The sequence below is a fragment of the Dendrobates tinctorius genome, unplaced genomic scaffold (assembly GCF_039654945.1).
Source record: "Dendrobates tinctorius isolate UK_male_01 unplaced genomic scaffold, ASM3965494v1 ptg000155l, whole genome shotgun sequence".
In the NCBI taxonomy this organism is placed as follows: domain Eukaryota; kingdom Metazoa; phylum Chordata; class Amphibia; order Anura; family Dendrobatidae; genus Dendrobates; species Dendrobates tinctorius.
The window spans coordinates 5,588,194-5,608,140 of NW_027361822.1; the positions used below are offsets into that span (position 1 = coordinate 5,588,194).

Here is a 19,947-nt window from a genome sequence, read left to right on the forward strand (position 1 = left end):
GAGAGAGATGGAATCTGCCATAAGAAAGCGCAGATGGAGAGGCTGTGTCAGAGGGAGTGAGCCAGGTTTCAGTGATGGCAAGGAAGGAGAGTTTGTTGGTGATAAAGAGGTCAAGGATAAATGATAGCTTGTTGCAGACAGAGCGTGCGTTCCATAGGGCTCCAGGTAAGGGGGTTGGGGGAGTGGGGGCTGGATGAATAGGTATGAGGTTATTATGGTTGTGAAGACGTGTAGAGGATCGTGGCAGGGTGATAGAAGTGAGTGTAGGGATGTGTTGAGGAGGGCCAGGATTTGGGGATACGTCGCCAGCAATGAGGAGTAGTAGACAGAGCGTTAGAAGGTGGGATAAGACATGATGTGGCCGTGTGTGTCTGGAGAAAAAGGATTGTATGTGGAGGAACAGTAGTGACGAAGAGGTGAGATGGCTGGGAAGGATGGAGGGGGAAATGACAAGTTCCTTACTGGGTGGAGGGATTGAAGGAGCTAGGGAGAAATAGAGTAGTACGGGGGTTATAGGAAAAAGATGGCGAAACATATTCTGCAGGAATATTGGCCTTTGTGGACAGGATAGCTTCATGCAATTGCGGCAGATGAGATTGAGGTACTGACAGTGTAAGGATTCCAGATGTTCCATGGAGCCACTTTTGCCCTTGCCCAAGATGGAGTCTAGTACTTTGTACTGCCCTTGAACTTCCTGTCTGTCCTGTTATTTAAGTACGGGTTGGGAAACACTCCTTGCCTGAGCATTTTGTGTGCTGCTCGCTCCAGAGCATCCTCCTGGTTTGCTTCTGTAGTTCCTACTGCTTATTATTACTCTGTGCTTTGCCTCATTCCAACTGCCTTCAGTTATCTGTGCTGCTTCCTGATTCCTGAGGAGTTATACCTTTCTGGAACTTCTGTGTCCGTAAGAACCTTTGACATTCTTATCAGTGTTCTAATTCTTGAACTGTGTCTGTGCGGGCTGCGGTGCTGGACTTTACGGGACTTTTTCCAGCCCTAAAGTAGTACACTGGAAATCCTCCTCATTGCTGAACATCACCTGCATATTTCTGGACTGCCATGAAAGTTTCTGGACATTTTCATTACGTATAAGTGCCGGTTGCACTGTGCTTCATATAAAATAGTCGCTGGACATTTTCGTTACGTATAAGAGCCGGTCACACTCTGCTTTATTTAACGTAGTTGCTGGACATTTTCATTTTGTGCTGTTTGCACTTCACTGTAAATTCGCTGTAAATTCAGGATAATCTCTTGTCAGTTTATGTTGTACACCTTGCTTGTTAATACAGTTTATTTTCTCACAACTTCGGTCTCAGATTCATTCTTATCCTATGCAATCAGATTCCATCTTCATAATTGTTCCAGACATGCTCTAAACAGCCCGTTTTACCTTGTCCCAGGGATGTTCGATAAGATGAAGATCTGGGGAGTGTGAGCGCAGGAAAAGCAAGAAAAACTCACTGTCATGCTTCTGTAAGCAATTTGTGACTATATGACCCTTGCGGAGCAGTGGATTGTCCTTCATCCATAAGGTAAACAGCTGCTAGAAAGGGATCATTGGTGAGCCGCAATGGTTAGGTAAGCCATACTTTAGTGTCCAAATAGCTATCCACAGGTATCAGAGGACCTAGGATGCGCCAAGCAAACATTCCCCACAGCATCACTCCATCTCCACCAGCCTGACAGTAAAAGTTAATGGATTGCTGCAATTTATGTCAAATTTTGACCCTCTCATCCACATGGTGCTTCAGAAACCTGAATTCATTTGATTAGGTTAAGTTTTTACATGCTGAAGTCTTGTTTTACTATTTCACTTAGCCATCACTAGAAAATTAGTCTTGTGCCATTATAACCCATCTGCGCTAATAATGACATATCGTGAGTTCGGACAACTTAATTGGTCACTCACCAGCATTGAAAGGTGAAATTTGCTTAGGGCTACGTCTCCACGATCAGGAAATAGGAGTGTTTTGGACACAACGTATTTTCGCTGGGTAAAAACCACATGTGTTAATTGAAACATATGGATTTACTGCATCTAGTGAATGGCTATGGATGAAACTTGGCAGCAGAGATCAACGTCTCCACTGCAGATAATTAATATGCTGCGGCTTGTAAACCCGCATCGCAGGTAAGTTTACGCAGTATTAAATAGAAGCACAGTGGGCATGGGATTTCTATAAATCGCATCCACTGTGCTTCTAATGTAGAATGTAGTGTTTTGCACGCAGCACATGTGAGAAACAAGCATTTTCAAACAAGATGAGCAGCATTTGAAATACTGGTCCTGGCTACTCTTTCATCAATGACCTCATTTTTTTGATTAATTCCTTGTTGATTTACACTAAAACAGGTCGATGGGAAATGTACTCAAGTGATTTTATGCTGTACTCCATGGTCATAGACCTAAATTCCATAACTTGTAGCTCCAATTATAAAAAGGCTGGTGTTTCTAATAATTAGGCCATTCAATTTCAAATATTAGTGTATAAAACAAGACTGAACACAAAACCTTTTCATCCTTCTACACAAGATTTTGTGACACCTTCTCCATCTACCTGATGATCCTGAGGAACCTTGAGATTTTCTTGTTTATAGTCCTGTGGCAGCAGAGGATGGGGACATCTCTCTGGTGTTGTCCTCTCACTGTATAGAACTGGAGGAAACACATACAGGGACTGAATTCATTCTTTACATACAGATAATTATAGGCCGTGCTTATTTAGTTCTGTCTATTACCTGGTGATGTGAGGGGCTGGGGAACTTCCATCATGACGTCACTGAACAGATCTTTGTGTCCTTCTAAATACTCCCACTCCTTCATGGAGAAAAAGACGGCGACATCCTGACACCTTATAGGAACCTGACGCATACAATGATACCGTCATCCCCCCAATCCCATCATAGCGTTACTGTATAATGTCCCAGCATTCCCAGCATTGTCACCTCTCCAGTCAGCAGCTCAATCATCTTGTAGGTGAGTTCTAGGATCTTCTGGTCATTGATGTTCTCATGTATCAGTGAGTTAGGTGGAGGACCTGTGATTGGGCTCAGGGGTCTTCCCCATCCCTCAGACACAGGGGCCTGACAGCGCTCACTAGAGGTCTTCTTCACTACTGTGTAATCCTGGTTATGGAGAGACACATTAATAAATCTCACTACAGACATTTCCAGAGTCCTCACCTCTCCAGTTCTGTCCATCTGTTATTCCCATAGATAAGAATGATGTAATGTGACGCCACCAGAATCTCTCACCTCTCCAGTAAGCCGGAAGAGGATCTCTAGGGTGAGGTGTAATATCCTCTCCGCCATCTTGTCTTTGTTCCTATCCATTCTTGACAGGTCAACCACAAAAAATCCTCTTATATAGAAGATCTCATCTGAGAGGATCCGATATTGTAGTGACCTGAATGGGGAGAAGATGACCTAATGAAAAATCATAAAGAATTCCAAGTAATAAATTACTGGAGATAAGGGGAAACATGACGTAATGTGTAGAGGTTGTAGTATTTCATAAGGACAATAACTGAGTAGGACACTAATTGGCTGTAGCGATAGCCTGTTCATTTGGACAAAGCAGGAAATACACAGACTAATTGACCTGGAATGGGAGTAGTGGGGATGGTTAAGCTGAGTATTATTATTTATTTTATTTTACAGTATGCTGCAAGTTTATTTTTTTTATCTATATCTACCAAATTTATTTTAGATCACGCACATTAACATGCATGTTCTTCCTCGAAGTTGGTAGCTGAATATGTTGCTCCTAGATTCATTTTCCATAAAGCTCATTCATGTCTCTGTCGCCTAAACAGAATTTGACAACTCTGAACTGGGATCCATTCCCATGTTAAAACAGAATAAAAGATATAAAAGCTGGTTCACAAACACAGCATTGTGAAACTTTTTTTTGTCCAAAAAGCTGCAAACTCATGTTACATTAAACGCTATGGCAGTTACTGATAAAGACACCTACATTACATTTACTCTAGATATGATTTTTTATCTGTCATTTTCCATTAGGCTTCACTATAGGAAAAAAGGGAAAGGAAAATAATCCTTAAAGACTACTACTTGGACAACTTCTTATCATACCCCTTGCTTAGCCCTGATAAAATAATAAAGCCTATACTCACCTCTCGTGCTGGCGCTGTTCCCACGGTGTCAGCACTCGCTCTCCCCAGGGCCCTCGTGCAGTGTTGTGAAACGTGACGCCAGTGCCAAATCAACGCTAATGTCACTGACCTTGCCTTCAGACAGATCGAACACGAAGAAGTCCTAGTCGCAGCTGATCCCTGGCTTCCTCTTCATGTTCGATTGGTCCAAAGGTGGAGACAGTGACATCAGCGCTGATTTGGCACCGGCATCACGTGTCACAATAACACATGGAAGCTCCGGGGAGAGCGAGTGCCGACAAGGCAGGTGAGTATAGGCTTTATTATTTTATCGGGGAAAACATTTTAATCAAGTAGAGGATGTCCTAGTAGTGGACAACCCCTTTAATTTTTCTGAAAGCCTCACTGTACAACTGCAATACTAGAGGCGGAAAATAGGGATGTAATATTGCAATCTCCAGCACAGAGCCTTTTATAGCAGTAGACTGTACATGATCAGGATCCTGTCAGAAACATTCAGTGGAGTGAAAATGTCTTATCTCTATATGTCATATAATAATGTACGTGAAAAGAACTACATCTCCGGTCAACACCTGAGAGTGAGACTGGAAGTGGGCGGGACTATGAGAAAAGAAGGTAAGCTAGATGGATGTCAGTCCTTTCAGAAAGATAAAAGAAAGAAAAGGATTCACTGTAGTAGTCTGACTGAGAATCTTCTGTTTTATCTGAGGAGGAAAGTAAGAACATACTCCATTCTTGATTAAGACTGAGAAAAAGTTTCTTCCATTTTCGTGAGGCAAACAGATATTGTATTCTAACTTATCTAAGGTATACTTAAAGACAGCCTTCCTTATAATTATATCTGAGGTCACTGACAGAGATGGGGCCTCCTCCATTATATCTGAGGTCACTGACAGAGATAGAGCCTCCTCCATTATATCTGAGGTCACTGACAGAGATGGAGCCTCTTCCATTATATCTGAGGTCACTGATAGAGATAGAGCCTCCTCCATTATATCTGAGGTCACTGACAGAGATAGAGCCTCCTCCATTATATCTGAGGTCACTGGCAGAGACAGAGCCTCCTCCATTATATCTGAGGTCACTGACAGGGATAGAGCCTCCTCCATTATATCTGAGGACACTGACAGAGATAGAGCTTCCTCCATTATATCTGAGGTCACTGACAGAGATAGAGCCTCCTCCATTATATCTGAGGTCACTGACAGAGATAGAGCCTCCTCCATTATATCTGAGGTCACTGACAGAGATAGAGCCTCCTCCATTATATCTGAGGTCACTGACAGAGATAGAGCCTCCTCCATTACATCTGAGGTCACTGACTGAGATAGAGCCTCCTCCATTATATCTGAGGTCACTGACAGAGATAGAGCCTCCTCCATTATATCTGAGGTCACTGACAGAGATGGAACCTCCTCCATTATATTTGACGTGACTGACAGAGTTAAGCAATGTGCACACCTTGAGTATTTGGTGAAGCTTTTTTACCTCAGTATTTGTAAGCCGAAGCTAGGTGTGGTTAAAAAATGCAGACATGGTGCACCTGTTTCTATTGTACTATTGCTTTGATTGTTTCACTCCTTGTTTTGGAGTAAAAATACTGAGGTAAAAAGCTCACCAAATACTCAAGATGTGCATGTGGCCTTAGAGTCTCCTCCATCCTGTGTAGAAGACACTGACCGTTGACTTTAGGCAATGAGGAGACTGTGCCATATAGAAGAAGACTGTTGTAATACTGAGGTAACGGGACAGATAGCATGTTTGTGTGGTACATAACATACAATGGACTTATGGATAATGTCCAGGGTTGAGCATTAATATCTGCCCACAGTATCTTCCCACAATCGCATACAAGATTTCTCCCGCGCATCCCCTCTACTCTGGAACTCTCTACCACAACATATCAGACTCTTGCCTACCATGGAAACCTTCAAAAAGAACTTGAAGACCTACCTCTTCCGACAAGCCTACAACTTGCAGTAACCATCGATCCACCAAACCGCTGCATGACCAGCTCTACCCTCGCCTACTGTATCCTCACCCACCCCGTTGTAGATTGTGAGCCCTCGCGGGCAGGGTCCTCTCTCATCCTGTACCAGTCGTGACTTGTATTGTTTAAGATTACTGTACTTGTATGTATTATGTATGTCCCTCCTCACATGTAAAGCGCCATGGAATAAATGGCGCTATAATAATAAATAATAATAATCTGCCCACCAACTAATTATACCTAAGAGGAAACCCTAATTATAACTAAGAGGTGTGAACATTACAATAATCAAACCCTTTTCTGAGTGTAGAGCAGTAGGAGATCTCTATCCACCAGGACTCCTCTCAGCCTCCTTTGATCCCTCCTAGACAGTGAGGCCAAACTCAATACTTCTCACAGTTATCTACTGTAGCAATTACAGTTGTCAATTTGCATATCGTGAATGAGACTTTGTGAGGAGACTGCTAAGATATTAACTGTGTCATTTATGAGGTTTGATTTGTTGTATTGTATCAGGAAGGGTTAAGTTAACGGTTCAATATGACTCTTCCACTGTAATATTTTGAGTTTCAGCTTTGAATAAGTTTTTGAGAAGATAAAATGGTAATACTAGGAAATAGTGCATATTCCTACTTGATTACTTTACCACTACACAGACATTTGTTTACAGGTTCTAGAAAGACCTAGTTTGTCCAGAGATATCAGGGAGTTACAACAGGGGTCTAAAACCTTGGGTTAGAGCTCCTTCAGATGTCAGTCATACTTGTACAAGCCTTTGGATCTATAAAAAATTTGGACAGCAGTCGGATACCAACTGTGTGCTGTTTATCACAAACTGTTTGATATGAGAAGTTGGAGAAATGTCTATCAGTTTTTGTTTTCCACCTGTGAAAAAACTGTTGAAGCTCTGACCAAACTCTGATGGTAAAATTGACCCAAACTCTGATGAAACTCCAATCAAAAACACTGATGAAACTCGGACAGTTTTTTTGTGTACGAGAAAAAAAAAATCACTGACGTCTCAATGAACCCATAGATGACGGAAGGATCAAGTCCAAAGTAAACTGTGAGATTTAAAGACTACTCTCGTGAATCTAGACTTCCCATCTCCAATGTAGACTGATTATAATACACGGGTCCTTCCCCCATGCGCCTTCACATGCCTAAGCCCTGGATCCTGAACTTTAGCCTGGCTAGTAAGATAGGTAGTAAGACACTAGTCTTACTACTACAACACAAGGAATGGGACAGACACAGAAAAACACACAAATAGAACTCCACGGCTTTAATGGAAAAGACAACAGCTTCTACAGGAACAACTCCAGGTAAGTCAAGCACAGGATAAAAACTCTATTGCTGGCATGGGAGGAAGGGCCTTTTTTCCTATCAGACGGTTGGGACATTTTTGTAGGGTTTTTTGCGGATTGCAGCCAGCAATCTTTTCTGTCCTGTCCTATCTAGTTAGTTGGGCCCCATCGTTTGCTCAGCCTGTCTTTCTGTCTGTGTTTGTGTTTTCATCTGTTTTTCACCGACAATACATGTTGGGGGCTGTCTATTGCTTTGGGGTCTGCTCTAGGGCAGTTTAGATTTCCCCTTTCTTTCTTTAGGCTTATTTAGCTCTCCGGCTGTGACGAGGGGTCTAGGGCACCGTAGGAACCCCCCACGGCTACTGTTAGTTGTGGTGAATAGGATCAGGGGTCTGCAATGCGATAGCTACCAACCTCTCTGGTTTTCTGGACTTAGCTTGTATTTTTGTTTTCTCCTCCGGTGACTCATTCATAACAGCCAGCTGTGGACTGCCCTTGTAAGGGCAGGAGCTTTGGGGACCAGGGTCAGTCAAAAATCTAGGGACTGATAGGGAAAAGACTGGACTCCATGCTCTCTTTTTTCCGCTATAGGAGAGAATATTGATATGAAGGATAACCACAACAAATGGTGAGAATGTTCCTTTTTCTCCTTAAATGTGATTACCAGATTTGACTGTTTTTCCCATTTGAGACTAGTCTCTCTTTGAATACGGTGGAGGAGATAGTCTATAGATGTATATGGTGAAATAACTAAAATCTGTATTTTCTCTTGATAATTAATCTTCCCTGACAGGGAGCAATTGCAATTGATATATATTATATCTCCTAAACAGGGAGTAAGGTCATTTGCTATTTTTAATGGAATTTCTTTTGTGTGGGGAATATTTACACATGCCTTTATGGAGGTATTAACCTCTTCTTAAAATTATCTATTAAAGGTTAAGTTTTAAAAAACACTTTTTCTGGCACAATTCTGTCTCTGAGCTCCTTGGCCAGTTCCTTTGACCTCATGATTCTCATTTGGTCTGACATGCACTGGGAGCTGGGAGGTCTTATATAGACAGGTGTGCGCCATTACAAATCAGGTCCCATCAGTTTAATTAAACACAGCTGAACTCCAATGAAGGAGTAGAACCATCTCAAGGAGGATCACAAGGAAATGGACAGCATGTGACTTAAATATGAGTGTCTGAGCAAAGGATCTGAATACGTATGACCATGTGATATTTCAGGGTTTTTTTTTAAATAAATTTGCAAGAAATTCTACATTTCGGGGGGGGGAATTTCAGTCAAGATGGGGTGCAGGGTGTACATTAATGAGAAAAAAATGAACTTTTTTGAAGCTGCACTGATACAAAGAGTGAAAAATTTAAAGGGGTCTGAATACTTTCCATACCCACTGTATATGCCAACGATGTTATATACTTTAATGGTGCTGGCAGAGAAAACATGCGCTCTGACGTTCATTATTTTCGAAAGTGTAAACTATATTTGAGTAAAATAAAGTTAAAACTGCGTATCACCTAAAGATGCATCCATTACAATGTACGGCTCATACCACAAAAAAACAGACCCTCATAATTCTCCTAGCCGTCCTGGCTCCTGCCTAATATTCCCAGGTTGAGGAGGCTGTATCGGGAGGTCAGCAACATGTATCTGCGTCATCTGAAGCTCTGTGCTGTAGAAACAAAACCGGAATTAACCTGTAGATCTGTTGCACTCAGTGCGAAAACCCAGCAATGGGAGTATACAGTATATTAGCCAGTGCACTATTCTGAGTAGCATGGGCTGTAATGATGGGGTCATGAAAGAGGTATCATACTGTGTGTGTAATATGTGTCCCTCTGTCCTGCCTTTCAAAACTGGGAGATGTATCTCTACAGCAAAGGAAATGTCTGGATGAGAAAATAACTGAATAAATAACTGAATAACTCTGTATAAATACACCTTACTTAGCTCTGCACTGGGGACTAAGGGGTAACGTTTCTCCTTATGGAGAGTGACAAGCCAAGCCTGGCATGCCAAGAGTGAGGAGTCTTATAAGCACTGAATGCTCCTCTGGGGTATTAAAGGGAATCTGTCACCCCTTTTTTCGAATATGAGCTGCCGGCACCGATATCAGGGGCTTATCTACAGCATTCTGTAATGCTGTAGATAAGCCCCCGATGTAACCTGAAAGAGAAGAAAAATGAGTTATGTCATACTCACCCAGGGGCGGTCCGGGTCCGGTTTTGGTCCGATGGGTGTTGTGGTCCGGCGCCTCCCATCTTCATACGATGCCGTCCTATTCTTTCCTTCCTGTTGCGTCTCCGGCGCAGGCGCACTGCTCTGCCCTGTTGAGGGCAGAGCAGAGTCCTGCAGTGCGCTGGTGTCGGGAGAGGTCCGGTGCCTGCGCACTGCAGTATTCTGCTTTGCCCTCAACAGGGCAGAGCAGTGCGCCTGCGCCGGAGACGCGACAGGACGGGAGGAGAGGACGTCATCGTATGAAGATGGGAGGCGCCGGACCGGACTGCGACACCCATCGGACCAGACCGGGGTGAGTATAATGTAACTCTTTTTTCTTTCAGGTTACATCGGGGCTTATCTACAGCATTACAGAATGCTGTAGATAAGCCCCTGATGTCGGTGCCAGCAGCTCATATTCGAAAAAAAGGGTGAGATTCCCTTTAAATATGCAAATTGTCTCTTCAGAGAGGAAAACTAGAACTCTAGCGCCACCTATTGAAAGCAGCGAGTCTGACGATATGACTGGATAAAAGCCAAACCAGAATCTCACTTTGCAGACACAGTGTTACAATTTGCATATTTAATTTCCCAGAAGAGCATGCATGGCTTATAAGTCTTCTCACTGACATGACAGACTTGGCTTGTCACTCTCCACACGGAGAAATGTTACCTCTTACCCAAGTCCAGAGCCTATCACCTAGCCATATCACTGATGAGGGGTAATACCCCGAAACACCGTGTTTGCAAATTGAGATTCTGATTTGGCTTTTAGCCGAAGTCATATTGGAAGGCTCCTTAAAGGGTCGATAGTGACTTGCAGGATTGCTACTTCCAACAGGTGGGGCTAGAGTTCTAGACCTCTTCCTCTCTGAAGTGACAATTTGCATATTCAAGTTCTATACTTAAAGGGTTAATGTAACATGAGTCACAGTAATGGGGAATCTCCAGCACCTACCTCCACCTGCAGAGCCGCACACCACATATATGGCTGTTCTGTGCGCACAGGACCTGGGATGAGGTCACAGGAGGGGAGGAGTCAGGGGTCACATGATCAGGGGCCTCAGTGTATGCAGGACTCTGCTGTGCTGGTTGTCATGGTGCTGGATGAGGGGAAGTTTCTGTGTGGGGTCAGGAGGGGTGATGAGCGAGCACTAAAATGCTGGAGTGCTCAGTACTCAAGTCAAGCAGGTCGGACGCGCGGACCGACTTGATTCAAGTAATGAGTATCATAGAAATCAATGGGAAACTCAAGCATTTTTCTGGCAGACCCTAACAAGAGGGCTAGGGGGCAGGAATATCGCTGCAATGGATGGAACCCCTGACTCCCAGGTCACTGTTGGGAACAATGTTGTCAGACTATTACACAACTTTTACGGACTGACAATAAAACATACAAATCCTAAGATTTTACAGGAAAAAATGTTAGGAAACATTCTTTCCTGTATATTGAATTTTATACAAGGTAAAATTAAAAATAGAAAAAAAGCAACGCCTCATCCACCCCTTAGGCTATGTTCACATGTAGCGTTTTTCCACTTTTTCATTAATCGTGTGCATGAGATTTATGAAATTGTTTCCTATTTGTAAGTAGTGGGACTCCTTAACTTGTAAAGCCAATGTACTAAGTGCAAAGGCTGAAAAACAGTTATCCCTGGGGGTATACATATACTATATATACAGTATGTAAGAGAATTGTAGAGATTTTCATCATACTCATCCTGTAAAAATTATGAAGGAGGACAACATACACACCCTGGAAAAAGTAAGAGAGAGGGCCTGATGACCCTCTAAAAATTTGGAACAAGACAGGATGATGGCCCTTTAAAAATCTGGAGTGAGGACTGAATGATGACACTCTAAAAATTTGAAGCAAAGGCCACATTATGACCCTCTAAAAATAAAACTGCACTTGTCGAATGGATGAAAGGCCCAAATGCACCTCTTGTGTTGGATGCCTGAAGATCCTTGTTGTGCCAGTTGAACCGAGTAGTGACCCTCCAAAAATTTGGAGCAAAGGTGGTATGATGACGTCTAAAAATTTGGAACAAGGAAAGCATAAAAATTTGGAGCAAGTACCACATGATCACTCTGGCGAAGTTTGTAGGACCTAGCATTGCCATCGGAAGATATGAGTGATCTGGGGAAGGCACTGGCTACCTTAAAGATGATAACTGTTATGTAGTCTGACACAATTGGTGGGTATCTGTGGGTCAGACATCTTGCCCTCATCTGAGCCCAGGTTGCCCACGGAATCAACTTAAGGAGTGAGCAGTGGCTGCGACATGTGAGCCTCAGATTTGGCTCTAAAGTCCATGGACCATGAAAATAAAACTTCACTAATCAAATAGATGAAAGGCCCAAATGCATCTCTTGTGTTGGACGACTGAAACTCCGTGTTGAGCCAGTTGTATCATGAGTGGTCTCAAATCCAGGACTCATTATTGGCCACAGATGGATGAAGGTTTGGACTTTGAGCCTCGAGAGTGTTCTACTCCCATCGCCATGGATTTTGCCCAACCACCCATGGACTTTGCCCAATCTACCCCTATGGACTTTGACCAATCCTTTTATAGGCTTTGCCCCTCATGGACTGTGTCCTTGACAGAGGACTCTTGTTGAGGGGAGGGGGGATGGAGAGCCAATGTCCCAGCCAGATTGAAGCATTATTTAAAAGAACTGAACTTGGGACTATTTGTTCTGGGGTCCCAATCAGGTGAGACCAGAGTTATGCCAGCCCAAAAGGGAAAAGGACACTATTTGCCCTCGTGAAGAGAGACTGTAAGGCTCTGTGCACACTTTGCGTTTTTGCAGCATTTGTTCTGCACGGAATTGGCTCCAAAATGCTAGGGAATCCTTATGCCAGCAAAGTCAATAAGAATCCTAAAGTGCTTGTGCACATGATCAGTAATCTTCCTTTTCAGATTTGTGCTGCTTTCAAATCCTCCGCATGTCAATTCTTTGGGTGTTTTTGATGCGTTTTTCAACCACTGACTTCAAATGAGTAAGTCAAATACGCAGCAAAAACGCAGGTACAAAAATGTGGATTTGCTGAGTTTCTGCTTGCAGTTTTACAAACTTCCTATGGTGTTTTCCATGCTGTGGGATTATGCTGTCAGATGTCTGTGTGACCCCACAGATGTGTCTGTGACTCTTAAGTAAAAAGCATGCCACAGGTCCTCGGAGCAGGCAGTGGCTGATGGGCATAGTCATCAGCTGGCGCTGTGCTCAAAGTAAAAAAAAAGTAGAAATAAATATTGATATAAAAATAAAAACACAGTATATACTCACCTTACACTTTATCCCTGAAGACCTTTGTCTCCTGTAAAAAAAACAAAACAAAAAAAAAAGCATATATTCATCACCTCATCGCTAAATCTCTGATGCCCATGTCACCTGGAAAAGACAAAAAATAATAAACCACCATATCCCTCACCTATCTGCAGTAATCCATAACGTCCCACGAAGATTCAGATCATTTGTTGAGTGGTCACATCAGCTGATGCGACTGCTCTACCAGGCAACACACTTACAGGAGTATGTAATCACTCCTGTAGTGTGTGCGCTGAGCTGCAGTGAGAAAGTTTGCCAGAGTTCATCAGCTGATGAGCCCGGTGACTTCACTTATGGCACCACTGCGTTGGGGCTGCACGGGACAACTCATCAAACAGACGATAGTATGGGTAAGTGGGTCTTATCATGATTACCATCAAAGCAACCTGGGCTTCCATAACAACTCAGCAGTGCCACAGACTGATCTCCCCCATGCCACGCCACATTTATGCAGTAATTGATGCCAAAGGAGCCCCGACCAAGTTTTAAGTGCATTTACTGAACATAAATTTCAGTAGGCCAACATTTCAGATTTTAAAATCATTTTTTCAAGCTGGTGTTATAAAGTATTCTAATTTACTGAGATAATGACTTTTGGGTTTTCATTGGCTGTAAGTGATAATTATCAACATTAACCGAAATAAACACTTGAAATACATCACTCTGTTTGTAAATACTCTATATAATATATGAGTTCAGTGTCGGCCTGGCGGGGTACCGGGGATTCCCCTGGTGGGCCCTTGGCTGTGGGAAGGAGGATGAGAAGAAAAAAAAGTGCGGTTTTAAGGAGTGCGGGCCCTTTAAAAGCGCAGGCCGCGTATGTGCAGGGGCACGTGCACGCAGCGTTCATTACCTGAACCGCTGCAGCACACATCCCGATTGATACTGGCAAGTGTGCGCCTGTCGTCACGGAGCATGACGTCATTGTCATGCGCCACATACAGGGGAGGGGGAAGCCCTGGATGGATGCACATACAGGGGAGGGGGGAGCCCTGGATGAAAGCACATACAGGGGAGGGGGGAGCCCTGGATGGATGCACATACAAGGGAGGGGGGAGCCCTGGATGGATGCACATACAGGGGAGGGGGGAGCCCTGGATGGATGCACATACAGGGGAGGGGGGAGCCCTGGATGGAAGCACATACAGGGAGGGGGGGAGCCCTGGATGGAAGCACATACAGGGAGGGGGGGAGCCCTAGATTGATGCACATACAGGGGAGGGGGGAGCCCTGGATGGATGCACATACAGGGAAGGGGGGAGCCCTAGATTGATGCACATACAGGGGAGGGGGAAGCCCTGGATGGATGCACATACAGGGGAGGGGGGAGCCCTGGATGGATGCACATACAGGGGAGGGGGGAGCCCTGGATGGATGCACATACAAGGGAGGGGGGAGCCCTGGATGGATGCACATACAGGGGAGGGGGGAGCCCTGGATGGATGCACATACAGGGGAGGGGGGAGCCCTGGATGGATGCACATACAGGGGAGGGGGGAGCCCTGGATGGAAGCACATACAGGGAGGGGGGGAGCCCTGGATGGATGCACATACAGGGGAGGGGGGAGCCCTGGATGGATGCACATACAGGGGAGGGGGGAGCCCTGGATGGATGCACATACAGGGGAGGGGGGAGCCCTGGATGGATGCACATACAGGGGAGGGGGGAGCCCTGGATGGATGCACATACAAGGGAGGGGGGAGCCCTGGATGGATGCACATACAGGGGAGGGGGGAGCCCTGGATGGATGCACATACAAGGGAGGGGGGAGCCCTGGATGGATGCACATACAAGGGAGGGGGGCCCAGGATGGATGCACATACGGGGAGACCAAGATAGATACACGTACGGGGGGCCGGGATGGATTCACATGGGGGCCAGGGACAGGACAAGGGGCCAGGATGGATACACACACGGGAGGGCAGGGGCAAGACTAGAGGCCCGGATGGATACACATTCGGGGGGAAAGGATGGATATATGTGGGGGGCCCAGATAGATACACGGGGCAGGACAAGGGGCCGGATGGATACATATGGGGGGCCAAGCTGGATATATGGGGGCAGGTTAAGAGAAAAGGATGGATATATGAGGGAGGCAGGATGCATATATGTGGGGGGCCAGGATGGATTTATGGGGGGGGGCAGGACAAGGGACGAGAATGCATATATATGGCGGGTCAGGATGCATATATGGAGCGGCTAGGATGGATATATGGGGGAGGAGGCCAGGATGGATATATGGAGGGGGTGCCAGGAAGGATATATGGGGGAGGGGCAGGACAAGGGACCAGGATGCATATATATGGGGGGGCTGGATGCATATATGGGGCGGCCAGGATGGATATATGGGGGGGTGGTCATGATGGATATATGGGGGGGTGGCCAGGATGGATATATGGAGGAGGGGCAGGATGGATATATATGAGGGTGCAAGAATGCATATATTGGAGGCCAGGATGGATATATGGGGGAAGGGCAGGACAAGGGACCCGGAAGTATATATATGGGGGCGCCTGAATGCATATATATGGCGGGTCAGGAAGCATTTATGGGGCGGCCAGGATGGATTTATTGGGGGTGGCCAGGATGAATATATGGAGGGGGGCAGGATGGCTATATATGAGGGGGCAAGAATGCATATATGGGGGGAAGGGCAGGACAAGGGACCAGGATGGATATATGAGGAGCCAGGATGCATATATATGGGGGGCCAAGACAGATTTATGGGGGAGGGGGGCAGGGCAAGGGACTAGGATGCATATATGGAGAGGGGCCAGGATGGATATATAGGGGGGGGCAGGTTGCATATATGTAGGGCCAAGATGGCAATATGGGGGGGAGCCAGGACAAGGGACCAGGAAGGATATATGGGGGTCCAGTAGAGATATATGGTGGGGCAGGACAAGGGACATATGAGGGCCAGTATGTATACCTGAGGAAGCGGGATGGATATCTGGGGCCCAGTCCAGACAAGGGATATTGGGGGCAAGGCTGGGGCATATTACAAAATATAGGGGGTCAGGCTGGGTGAGATTATTAAATAAAGGGGGCCAGGATGAGCAACTTTATTACTGTTTGGGGGCCAGAATGAGGAACATGCTATATTAGTTTATGGTGACAAGTGGGGAACATAATTTCTTTAGGGTCCAATTAGGGACATTATTACTACTGTAATATAATTTACTTTTTAGGTAACGGTTTTCCATGGAGGGAACAAAAGAGGGTCCTGTTACTGTGTAGGGTGGCACTACGTCGCTTTTCTTCTTCATTTGACATAGTGTAGAAGTCAGGGAAAAAGTAAGGAAAATGCTCTGGAAGCGATCAGCTATTGATGGCTGTGTGTTATTTTTTGCAGAGACAAGTCCTGGTTGGAAGAAGTGATGGCGGTCTGTGCTGGTTGAAGAAAAGCAAAGATAAAGGACTTCAACTACAGACGTCACTGGTGAATTAGTGTATTACATGCACACACACAGTATACACTATATACTTGTACAGAGCTCCTGTGCATAATGTCATTAGTGATGCCTGTATTACCTATACCTATATGCTATATACAGAGGTCCTGAGTATAAGGTCACTGGTAATCACTGTATTACCTGTACACTGACACTATATACAGATCTCCTGTGTATAATGTCACTAGTGATCCCTGTATTACCTGTACACCATACACTATAAACAGATCTCCTGTGTATGTCACTGGTGATCCCTGTATTACCTGTACACTGACACTATAAACAGAGCTCCTGTGTATAATGTCACTCGTGATCACTGTATTACCTGTACACTGACACTATATATAGAGCTCCTGTGTATAATGTCACCAGTGATTGCTGCATTACCTGTACACTGAAACTATATACAGAGCTCCTGTGTATAATGTCACTGTATTACCTGTACACTGACACTATATACAGAGCTCCTGTGTATAATGTCACTGTATTACCTTTACACTGACACTATATACAAAGGTCCTGTGAATAATGTCACTGGTGGTAATAAGTGTTGTTAGAATTGTGGTTTGTATTCATAATCAGTATTGTAGTATTCGGTCACTATGTGGTGGTAATTTGTGGTCTGTTCACGGTGTGGCAGTATTTCTCCTTGTATGTGGTATGATTTGGTCCTTATATTTTGGTAATATGTCATATTATTCGATCAATATGTGATAGTAATATGTGGTCTGGTCATGGTGTGGCGGTATTTGTCCCTTTTATGTAGTAATATTCGGTCACTATGTGGTCTTGTTATGGTGTGATGGAATTTCTCCCTTGTATGTGGTATTATTCAGTCACTATGTGGTCTAGTTAAGGTGTGGTGGTATTTGTCCCTTGTATGTAGTATTATTCAATCACTATGTGGTCTTGTCATGGTGTGGTGGTATTTGTCCCTTGTATGTAGTATTATTCGGTCACCATGTGGTCTGGTCATGGTGTTTTGGTATTTCTTCCTGTATGTGTGGTATTGGTCTTGGTATAGTGGATTGGGTTGTGTATGGCGGTCATTTGTTCTCTATGACATTATTTAGGAGAAGATTCTTTATTTCCACTAGAGATTAAATACTTTGTACACAGCGGCAGAGATGCACTTACAGGGGGAGTCCTGTGGAAAAAAGTAATCACCTCTCCACAGGATAAGTGATAATAACGTATTGATTGGTGGGGGTCTGACTACTTGGACCCATTCAGCAAAATGTGGCACTTTTCATCCCCATTAGACTGGAGTGGCATGTGTGACTTGACCACTGCTCCATTCTTTACCTCAGTGGCTGCACTTATTTTTTTCTAGACGCTCCAAAGAGGGTGAATGGAGCTGCGGTCAGATATCCCACCTACTGCATTTTAAAATGGGGATGTGTCCTTTCAACGATAAAACTTACCCATTCTTCCGATCGGTGCAGTTTCTAATGGCCGGACCAAAGCGATCACCTGTCCTGTGTAGCCCATGGATCGGTGACAACTTGTTTTAACCAAAGAACCCCATTAATGTAAACCCCATTAATGTAAGCTACTGTAATTATACATCCCAGTTATGGGGGCGCACAGTACATGTGCAGGAGCCGCCTGTGTTTTACAGCCGATGCTCCACTATAATGGTGATATTTGCATATAGCTGTAGGGTGGGCCCCTAGGGTCCATTCCCCTGGTGGGCTCCAGACACCCCAGTCTGACCCTGTATGAGTTTCACTTTTTGTATTGAAGAACTGAAATAAATAAACTTTTTGATGCTATTCTAATTTTGTGAGATGCACCAATATATGCAGTGGATGTTGGTACTCCCCGTTTCATGTGTGCCTTTCCTTCAGGATGGCATGTGGAAGTAGTCTTTGCCAGTCAGAAGGATGAAGAAGATGGGAGCAGACCAGTGTTTTTCTTTAAAGCACTTGGAATTCTGGCATTACAATCTAACTCCTTCACTGTCACCTCTCTGATCTGTCTGATTAATGGTGCATATGGTGATTGGATTTTTTTCTCTTGTCAGTGTTAGAGGGTGTAGAAGAGTGAAATGGAGGTGCGGAAGATTTGATGGATAATTTGGGTAGGAGTCTATTCTCCCTTCTGAGATTACCTGTTCCTTGTAAAACTGTCTGTTTCCGCCCTCAAGAATTTTCTGCACTGCCACTTCAAGTGTCCACAAAAATAACAATGGACAGTGTTCCTTTGTTGTATTTTTAGCTCTATGATCAGTGTAATCTCTGTTCTTTGGTGTTAGGGCTCATACTCACTTGCAAGAGACTCGCACAATTCTCATGCGAGTCTCTCGCATGAAAACCTGGCACTGCCGCCGGCACTGGGACCGGAGCGTGCGGCTGCATAGAAATACATGTAGCCTCACGCTCCGGTCCGAGTGCCGGTGCAGTGCCGGGTTTTCATGCGAGAGACTCGTGCGAGTCTCTTGCAACTGAGTATGAGCCCTTAGTGTGAGACTAGGTTTCAGCTGACTTTCCTGTGTTATTTGTCTGTCTTCAATCTCATGAATTACCACTATTTTAGCCTTGACCTGATTTTTTTCATGGATCTCCTTACTTAGAAAATAAGAACTATAGCTTCTTGCAATGATGTCTGCTCATTAGCCAATTGTACTGAAGAAGGATCTAAGTACATTGTAATTTGCAATGTCTGTCATCATTTTCATTGATAGTGTATTTTAAGATTAAGTTGTGCTGATCTGTCATGTAATTTTTACCGTTGTCGTTAATCTGCCTGTAAACCTTCTTCTGTAACATTTGGATTTTTTCAATGGATGGTCCTCTCTTTTTTATGGTTGGACACACGAATCCTCTCTTGTCTGTAGCTTGTGTCTGATCCTTGTGACTTATAGATATTAATGTGATGGAATTCCTGTAACTTGGACAACGTATGTTTAGCAAAACTCCCCCTTGTGCAAGGAGAATGAAACCATACAAAAAAATAAAAAAATGTTCTTACTTTTCTAAGTAAGAGCACGGTGAGGTTAGAAAGGAAATCAACATTGAATTGTGTGGATAAAACAAATCTTGTTTAATGTTCATTCATAGGTGATTACAAAAATTAAGAAAAATAAGTTCATAGCGCACAAAAATAACTATTGGGTTGTAAAAGAGAAAACAAAGCATTCATTGGTTCTCACATATGGTCTTGAGACTTGATATGGTCCGTGTTGGAGATTCCAGAGAATGAGAGAACTGAACTCCACTGATTTCTAGGTCGGCTTAAATTTTATTTCGACACATAGACTTACATTGGATACTATTTCTCCTGTTTCGTTGCCTGATCTGGTGACTTGCTGCTATCCTTGTAGCTTCTACCATATTAGAAGAGCGCTAGTCACTTGTGGAATATGCATTTTAGTTATTTGCATATGACCTCATTTTGGGACACTTAAAACCTATTACTATTACATTGGAGTATTGTATTTGTTATATCCAAATAGCCATTTTGAGATGAAAGTCCTATAGTTCTGACAAACAGAACAGAT

The 19,947-nt window shown here is 44.1% G+C and overlaps 2 protein-coding genes across 3 annotated transcripts in view; both read right to left on the bottom strand.

Annotated features, from left to right (window-relative positions):
- LOC141051169 (uncharacterized) overlaps positions 1-19,947 on the bottom strand; it is an 872,784-nt gene that overhangs the window by 551,682 nt on the left and 301,155 nt on the right. The window lies entirely within an intron of this gene.
- LOC141050978 (uncharacterized) overlaps positions 1-19,947 on the bottom strand; it is an 85,242-nt gene that overhangs the window by 13,966 nt on the left and 51,329 nt on the right. Inside the window, exons 1-4 of one of the 2 annotated variants that reach the window (XM_073547743.1) lie at positions 3,256-4,114; positions 2,947-3,126; positions 2,740-2,863; positions 2,559-2,656 (exon numbers count right to left, since the gene is read on the bottom strand). The exons of the other annotated variant lie outside the window; for it this stretch is intronic. Of the exons in view, the coding sequence (XP_073403844.1) occupies positions 2,559-2,656; positions 2,740-2,863; positions 2,947-3,126; positions 3,256-3,333 (480 nt within the window). The 5' untranslated portion in view covers positions 3,334-4,114. Of the gene's footprint in view, positions 1-2,558; positions 2,657-2,739; positions 2,864-2,946; positions 3,127-3,255; positions 4,115-19,947 lie in introns of those variants that run through there. 2 annotated transcript variants of the gene reach the window in all.